General features: G+C 38.1%; 1 protein-coding gene across 1 annotated transcript; it reads right to left on the reverse strand.

The window, feature by feature from the left end:
- Positions 1-2,861: 2,861 nt before the first annotated feature.
- Positions 2,862-3,495, reverse strand: cmlc1 (cardiac myosin light chain-1). The gene has a single exon (XM_063017490.1). The coding sequence runs from the start codon at positions 3,493-3,495 to the stop codon at positions 2,905-2,907; it is 591 nt and encodes a 196-aa protein (XP_062873560.1). The 3' UTR covers positions 2,862-2,904.
- Positions 3,496-9,386: the final 5,891 nt, after the last annotated feature.

A 9,386-nucleotide genomic window follows, 5' to 3' on the forward strand; every position in this document is an offset into this window, starting at 1 on the left:
GCTAAAAGGAAGAAAAAGGGCGAAAATGCATAAACAAAAAAAAAATGAATAAAAGCAAGTAGCTAGACAAAAATCCGGGACAAATTTCACTTGTACATTTTATTTGTAAATATTTTATATTAAGTCTTATCTAACGTGTGTTTCTGCCAAGCAACCAGTGTTTCAGAATGGCACTAGACCCACCAGCAATCCAGCAGTCTAATCAAGATAAAGTTGTTATTACAGATTTTTTCCAGTTTGTTGTTAATCTAACATTTATTCTTGAATGTTTTACATTTCATGTTTACTGTTTAAATGTTTTGGTGTTTAAATGTTATATTACCATATGTCCATAAAATGAGTAAAGAGCTCAGCTAGCTCGTTTCTTTATTTAATTTGATTTTTGATTTTTGTGCTGATTATTTTGGTGCCAAGATTAAACTATCTTTAAACTATCTGTAAAGCATCTGCACTGTCCATGAATCTCCACCTACAGTGTATATTTGGGTTTTTATTCAATTTGTCACCCGTCTGTAGATGGCTAAAGATTGGAAATTCTATTTTAGAGATGATTCCTCTATATGAAGACGAAAGAAGGCAAATATACAAAGCAGCATCTCCAGTATTTTTTCAGTCATGATAGGCCACATACATTTGTAGTAGCTGGACTAAATTCACCAGGGATGTACTTGGGTTTTGATTTAAAGAAGACAATGCTGTATTATCTACATGCTTTAGCTTCAAAATAACATTAGCTGAGTAGTGGCTCCTTTTCTCTGAGGGCAATACACAGCTTTATATTGATTCAGGTCAAGTACTGTGCGCATACCACTTAAGAGACCAATGTTATGTTCTCAAAGTGAATTAGGATGCTGTTGAATTCTTGATGCTATACTCGACCTCTGGAGGTTTAGCATTCGGTGAAGTGCACAGGCATGTAGGGTGTTTGTGTGCTCAGACTCCATTTAATGAAATTATGATTTGTACTGGGTGACCTAAAAGAACAATAACTCGCATGACAGAAAGTTTTATTGATTTAGGATGAGCTTTTAGGGCAATAACAATTGTACAGTGTGTTTTTTGGTTAAGGACAATCCACCAAACTATCTATTTTTGAATTTTTTACTTTGAAATGTATTACACTCAATGAACATCATTTGTGGTTTAAATCTAGTTCTAGATATATTAAATGGTTTATAGCTTTTATTGATTTTCAGGACATTCTGATCTTTTAGTCTATTAAATTTCATGACTTGTATGGAAAAGATTTACCCTGATACCAAATGACAGAATAATTCTACATCAACGAGCTACACCATGTATTATTACACAGTTCATGTAGTTTGCTGCTTGCCATCTTGTTAAAAAAGTTATTAGTTATAGAACAAGTAGTTATTACAGATCTGCACTATGACCTCATAAAATAACTTGCCATCCATTAGAAGACTATAAAATATGAAGTGAATGGATATCATTAGCCCCTGTTAATTTAAATGCTATTTTAGTGGGCTAATGATGAAGCTGTAGCCACCACATGCAGTAAATTAAAGCTTTCTCAGATTTTCACAGGTCGTCTTAGCCACTACGTACAGTACTTTGATATTACATCAGGATTCTGTTGACTTCTCACTTGCCAACCAACCATCCCAAACTTTGTTAATTAGCAGTGTTGGAACAGCCTGTGTTACTACACCATTTAGGTCAGTATTTGGACAACATTCCACTTTAGGAGATAATACTGTATACACCGATTAGGCATAACATTATGACCACCTCCTTGTTTCTACACTCACTGTCCATTTTATCAGCTCCACTTACCATATAGAAACACTTTGTAGTTCTAGAATTACTGACTGTAGTCCATCTGTTTCTCTACATACTGTTTTAACCTGCTTTCACCCTGTTTTTCAATGGTCAGGACCCCCCACAGGACCACCACAGAGCAGGTATTATTTAGGTGGTGGATCATTCTCAGCACTGCAGCGACACTGACATGGTGGTGGTGTGTTAGTGTGTGTTGTGCTGGTATGAGTGGATAAGACACAGCAGTGCTGATGGAGTTTGTAAACACCTCACTGTGACTGCTGGACTGAGAATAGTCCACCAACCAAAAATATCCAGCCAGCAGCACCCCGTGTGCAGCATCCTGCACTGATGAAGGTCTCGAAGATGACCAACTCAAACAGCAGCAATAGATGAGCGATCGTCTCTGACTTTACATCTACAAAGTGGACCAACTAGGTAGGAGTGTCTAAAAGAGTGGACAGTGAGTGGACACGGTATTTAAAAACTACAGCAGCGCTGCTGTGTCTGATCCACTCATACCAGCACAACACACACTAACACACAACCACCATGTCAGTGTCAGCGCAGTGCCAAGAATGATTCACTACCTAAATGATACCTGATCTGTGGGGGTCCTGACCATTAAAGAACAGGGTGATAGCAGACTAAAAAAGTATGTAGAGAAACTGATGAACTACAGTCAGTAATTGTAGAACTACAGTACGAAGTGCTCCTATATGGTGAGTGGAGCTGATAAAATGGACAGTGAGTGTAGAAACAAGGAGGTGTTTTTAATGTTATGGCTGATCTGTGTATTTCTATTGTAATGCTGAGAAAACTGACAAAAGAAGAGCTGTAGACCCTAATGTAGATGTAGATGTAGACAATCCTGGTCCAACAACACAGAATTTCTAACAGAAAGTGTTAGAAAATGTCAGAAGACTAACAATAGGTAAAATAGGTAATAATATAAGCAAGGGGTAACATTATTGCACAAAGATCTCAACTGAGAAAAGACAAAACACCAGACTGAATGAAGTTAAAACATCATTTTATTTTACAATAACCAATATTGAATGTTTCTCTAAAATGTCCCTTGAATGCTGCCAATCCAGGAATTCCACCACCACTACAGCCAGCTCACCCAGACAGAAGGTACTCAACAAATGAGTTGTAGTTGATGCAGCCGTTTGCATCCTCTTGTCCCACCATGAGGCGATCCACTTCTTCCTCCGTCATCCTTTCTCCCAAAGTGGCCAGGACATGACGCAGCTCAGCACCCATCACTGTACCATTTCCTTCCTTGTCAAACACCCTTAGTCCTTCCACAAAGTCCTCAAAGGTGCCCTGGTCCTTGGTCCTGGAGATGTGCTGCAGCATGGGCAGGAAGGTTTCAAAGTCCAGCATCTTGCTGTTCATCTCCTCTGCCTTGGGCTTCCCCAGCACAACATGTACATCAGCATTGGTGGGGTTGTAGCCCAAAGCCCTCATGACGTCTCCGCACTGGGCATACCGGATCTTCATCTCCCCTGTTGGTGTTTCATCAAACAAGGTAAAGGCATCTCTAAACTCCTCGATCTGATCAGGAGTAAACTCCAGGGTAATGCTTTTCAGGTCAATCTGAGGTTCTTTGGGTTGCTCTGGAGGAGGAGCAGGTGCTGGAGTCTCCTCTTTTTTAGCCTCGGGTTTCTTAGGCTCTGGTTTCTTGGGTTCAACCTTCTTCGGTGCCATGATGCTCACTTGCGGCCGAGAGGTAGAGAGGAGTGAAGAACGAGCTGTGAAAGCCAGACTTGTGCTTTTATCCAGGACACAGAGAGTACCAGATAAGCTTTATCAGCACCCGAGCAATGGCAGACTATAAATGGAGATGAATTGAAATAGACTGGAGTGGCACTCACACCACACTGGAATGCATCCATTCAGTAGAAGTCATTATTAGTTCATCTATTAGTTGACCATAGTTAGGTAAAGAATTGGGTTTAGAAATGAATAGCCACATTGAAATACGGAGGTGGCAGCATGATAGCATTGTATCTCTGTATATATTACTGTGCTATTCCAAGAAGAGTTTCTAAAAAGAAAGGTACATTCCCTGACCTAAATCATTTGACACTGCGAGACCCACGTAACAATAAGGAACAGAAAGCCGTTTGCCAGGAGCAATTTTCTTTTTAAACATAAGTTTGTTCGGGCTTTGAAATTTACACTTTAGTACAAAGTCCAAAACATGGCGTGTAATTTTAAAGTAAATATACAAAACAAAATTAACAAATACAAATACTGGCGGTATACCATCCAAAATTGCCCTGCCCACACCTGCCTGATACACTTTATAGCATTTTCACCTTCTTAGTGTTCATCACTAAACCTGGAGGTAACTAGGGTTACACTTAAAAGCTACCTGGGACACATCTTAGGGGTGAATCTCTTGATGTCCGGACATACTTATCATAGTTATCAGTTTTCTCGTGAGTGGCATGGAAGCTTCTTACGTTGTTTAGTTACTACTGTATTTCCCCAGTGTTGGTTTTTAGCTGGAGGACTGAGTAGCTGGCGGACTTGCACCCGAGCGCTCTTCTGTTTCTGCTTGGGTCTGTCTATTTATTTCCCAGGTTTCCTGATGATTGTGATGAATGGAGTTCAGTGGTATTGTTCTCGAGTCCCTTTATGGTCTGTAGGTTATGGTTTTGTTTTGTTATTCATTTGTTTCACCAGTTAGTGAGTATTTTCCTTTCTTTTGTTTCTGGTTAAGTCGTCTGCTATTGGGTTCATCTTCTAATATCACAGGTGTGGGGTTACATCAGGTGACTGTCACTTGCTCGCCAACCCACTGACTGGACTAAGTCACTAAATGAACCCAGCAGAGGTTAACCAGAAGAAGCTGCTCAGCATGGTGACTATGGACTGGTTTCCTTTGGGAGGTGGTTTGGTTACATATTAACCTTGCTGAGCATCTTTCAGCTCTAGTTTCCAGGAGTTAGCAGGTAAACCATAGTGGCCTTTTGTTTTCTGTAGATATCAAGGGGGGGTCCTTTGTCACCACCAGTTTTTTTAGTTCCCCTGTCTTGTTTCTCTAGTCAGAATTTGGGTTGTGACTAGTTGGTGGACTGAGTAGCTGGTGGAGTTGCAATGAAGCATAATTGTGTTTCTTTTGTGTCTGTCCCTTGGTTTCTCATGATTCCTAGTGATTTTTTTTGCAAGAAATGCCATATTGCTGCTCCCATGTTTGCTTTTTTTTTTTTTTTTTTTTTTTTTTTTTTTTTTTTTTTTTTTTTCAAGTTTGATTTTTTTAGTTATTATTTTCTTTATGTTGTTTCCTGATTAAGCCTCCTGCAATTGGGTTCATGTTAGATTTTAAGTATGGGGTTACATCTCATCTCAGTCACGAGTCACAAATCACCCTGGACAATATTAATTAACAAAAAAACAAAAGGTTGAATGTTTTGATTTTTACAGATTACTAGACAGTAAATGTATATTAAAAAAGTAAAAATCATCATCATTAAGTGTCCTCGTATGGATAGTGTTTTTCCAAAACGTTGTGTCTGTTTGGGTCTTCCTTTAAAGTTGTGGGTGTAAAGCACCATACGGCATAAGCTTTTAACTTTTGTAGGCTCATATCCTACATTGGGACATTATCTTAATGGTAATGGATCATATAAAAAGGGGTTGAAACCTATCAGCATTTATTGGCTCACAAAATGTTTTATTGGGTGTAAGGGTTCGCTATGAAGGACAAGTGATGCAATTCCATTTGATTTAATACTAAATAATACAGCCAAATCTACACTAACACTGATATACCCTTAACCATTTTTCATTTTTATTTAAACTGCGTTAATTCGCAATGGTAATTATTTAGGGGCAAAAGACACAGGGGCTTTATATCAAAAGACACAATGAGCCTCTAAACATATAAACCTTAACAGTCCGTCTGCTCTATAAATCATGACAACAAATAACCAGGTGTACAAATGTACTTCTGGAGATTTACAGAACATTATCATGTATAAACATATTTATATATAATATATAAGCATATATAAATACTACAAAACACAAAACAGGTCTGATGTAAGGTGAAAGCTTTTTGTGATGTGATTAGCATGAATTACCCAGTGTACAGGCAGCTCTAGTGATAAGAGATAAGAAGGAGCTATTCTGAGGTATGACATTCCACTTATCACTGAGACACCAGCACTGATAATAGTGCTCTCAGGTCCTATAAACATGCCAAAAGTAATTACTTACTATGTGCTATTTTCAACCATTCACCTAATTCATGTTGAAAAGTTTACTGTATATTGATTCATTAATTCTGACTAACTGCTTCATTCTTATTAAGGTTGGGGTGAATACAGCACCAAAAGGAAAGAATATGACTACCAGAGTGAAGTAGTGATAATATGAAATAAAATAAACCAGGTAAAATAATATTAATTACTTACAGCAAATAAAAAGAAAGTAATTGAGTTTATTACCCTTCATTTCAGTCTGTGGCAAAAAAAAAAAAAAAAAACATTTCTGGAGATTTTCATCACAATCAGCAATCCAGCAGGAACAACATTGGTAGCATGGTGTGTTTGGCTTCAGCCTCAAGTGGGTAAAAAAGTTTAGAAAGACTAATTATTTGCAGTCTTGCATAAATAATGTTTTGTCTAGTTTGGCATGTTTGTTTGCTTGCAAAGACTAAGCTACTGATTTTTTACCCAATCATGACACCCTCACCTTTGACCTTTTATTTATTAGGATTTTAACATCATGTTTTACACACTTTGGTTACATTCATGACAAGACAAGACAAAGTTCATCAGTTCACAATTTCAAACACAATCGTGGACAATTTAGTATTTTCAATTCACCTGACTGCATGTCTTTGGACTGTGGGAGGAAACCGGAGCTCCCGGAAAAAACCCACACAGACACGAGGAGGTTCTCCTCAAACTCAGGACCCACCTGGGAATCACATCTTTTACCAATTTACCTGCTTAATGTGGGATGTTTCAAAATGGTATAACTTAAAGATGGGACGGAGCAAAATAAAAGGCACAGTTGTGGCCTAGTGGTTAAGGTAGAGGACTAGTAATCCAAAGGTTACTGGTTCAAGCCCCACCACTGCCAGGTTGCCACTGTTGGGCCCTTGAGCAAGGTCCTTAACCCTCAATTGCTTAGACTACATACTGTCACTGTACTGTAAGTCGCTTTGGATAAAAGCATCTGCTAAATGCTGTAAATGTAAATTTATAAAATATTTAAGCGTGTTCCAGGCACCCAGTTAAAAAATTTTTGTATTCAATAAAAACAAGCCGGAACATTAAGTCATGAATTAGTACTTTTGTTAAATAGGTTCAAGAGAATTAACAAAGCCAATTTTTTTATTGTTTTATTGCTTTTTACAAAAATGTAGCAATTTGTCCAGAAATGTGGTTTTGTAAAGTGTTTTAAAGTAAATTAGTGATATTTTCCAAAACATAAATCTACTATACTATACAACGACATGTTTTAATTTGTTTCCCTGTACCTCCCAAAATGGGCCAACACCCGTGGTCTCAATGCCACCAACGTGCAGCAACTTTAGCAGACTCTTCAGACGGGGTGTTTTCAGCAAAGCAAAAGTCTGCCATCTAGTGTTATAAATCTTGAATTACAGCCCCTATTAACATAAAACGACTGACGCTTAGGTAGTCCTCACATTTCTCGCATTTAACTGAATTACATGTACAGTATTTATATTTCTACGTTACACATATTTAAATAAACTTTATTATCCATCATTGTGATGGTTAAACAAGACAATGTGTTGGGATATTTTGAGAATATTTAATAAGCCACTCAAGTATGTTTCACGCATGGACTGAATTATATAACAGTCTTTACCTTCAGACAATAGAAATGTCTTACATGTCTTCACAGGCAGAGAAGCTCTGTTAGTCAGATTTAAATATACACATACACACCGATCAGCCATAACATTAAAACCACCTCCTTGTTTCTACACTCACTGTCCATTTCATCAGCTCCACTTACCATATAGAAGCACTTTGTAGTTCTACAATTACTGACTGTAGTCCATCTGTTTCTCTACATGCTTTTCTGGCTTACTTTCACCCTGTTCTTCAATGGTCAGGACCCCCACAGAGCAGGTATTATTTTGGGTGGTGGATCATTCACAGCACTGCAGTGACAATGCCATGGTGGTGGTGTGTTAGTGTGTGTTGTGCTGGTATGAGTGGATCAGACACAGCAACGCTGCTGGAGTTTTTAAATACCGTGTCCACTCACTGTCCACTCTATTAGACACTCCTACCTAGTTGGTCCACCTTGTAGATGTAAAGTCAGAGACGATCGCTCATCTATTGCTGCTGTTTGAGTTGGTCATATTCTAGACCTTCATCAGTGGTCACAGGACGCTGCCCATGCGGCGCTGTTGGCTATATATATTTTTGGTTGGTAGACTATTCTCAGTCCAGCAGGGACAATGAGGTGTTTAAAAACTCCAGTCAGCGCTGCTGTGTCTGATCCACTCATACCAGCACAACACACACTAACACACCGCCACCATGTCAGTGTCACTGCAGTGCTGAGAATAATCCACCACCCAAATAATACCTACTCTGTTCCTGGGAGAGTCCTGACCATTGAAGAACAGGGTGAAAGCAGGCTAAAAAGTATGTAGAGAAACAGATGGACTACAGTCAGTAACTGTAGAACTACAAAGTGCTTCTGTATGGTAAGTGGAGCTGGTAAAATGGACAGTGAGTGTAGAAACAAGGAGGTGGTTTTAATGTTATGGTTGATCGGTGTATATACAGAGCTATACTGTAGCATGTAACAACAAATGACTACTTATTAAAAACAATCGTGCAAAACTGCTTTATATTGTCATTTTAAAAAAAAGCATGACAACTATAAACATGAGCCACCATCCCAACAACGTATACACTATTTAGGGCACTCTTGGAATTTCAATGATATTGTCTGTTCTTTTTTCTGGAACTGAATGACTGGGATATAGTTGTATGTCCAAAAAAGTAAAAGAAAACTGTTGTGTACACTGTCAATTCTGCCAATCTCTCTGGAGCAAGTAGCTCAGCTGGATTAAGAATAATTAATGAGAGAAGCACCTCCGGACATCTGTCCATATTGTAGCCTTTCTGACAAGTCACAGCTGCAGTTGGACACATTTGTCAGTCATACCAAAACAGGCAAATGATCCAGAAAATGAGAAGTTCTTTTCCAGATATATTTATTTACATTATAAGAAACTGTATGTTCAAATATAGACATATTTTAAACTCCCATAATGTACTTATACATCCATTTTACACAATCACAAAAACTTATTTATATGGAAATAATGGGTGGATATTAGTAGACTAGTCAGATAAATATATATAGCCATCTATTTAGCCTTGCAGGGCCACATATTCCAGTAAGAGAACACAATGAAATGAATAAAATGAATATGTAAAGAATTTCAGCCTCAGTGTGAGTGGGAATAAAAAGTTATTAGTGCAGCATTAAACCAGTTCAATTTATTGAAGGTCAAGTAATGCCTTCTTAAATAGCACCCTTCTGTACTAAATAGTATAATTAGCGCACTACGAATTGTATAATTACAC

This window comes from Trichomycterus rosablanca, chromosome 21 (genome assembly GCF_030014385.1).
Source record: "Trichomycterus rosablanca isolate fTriRos1 chromosome 21, fTriRos1.hap1, whole genome shotgun sequence".
NCBI classification, from domain to species: domain Eukaryota; kingdom Metazoa; phylum Chordata; class Actinopteri; order Siluriformes; family Trichomycteridae; genus Trichomycterus; species Trichomycterus rosablanca.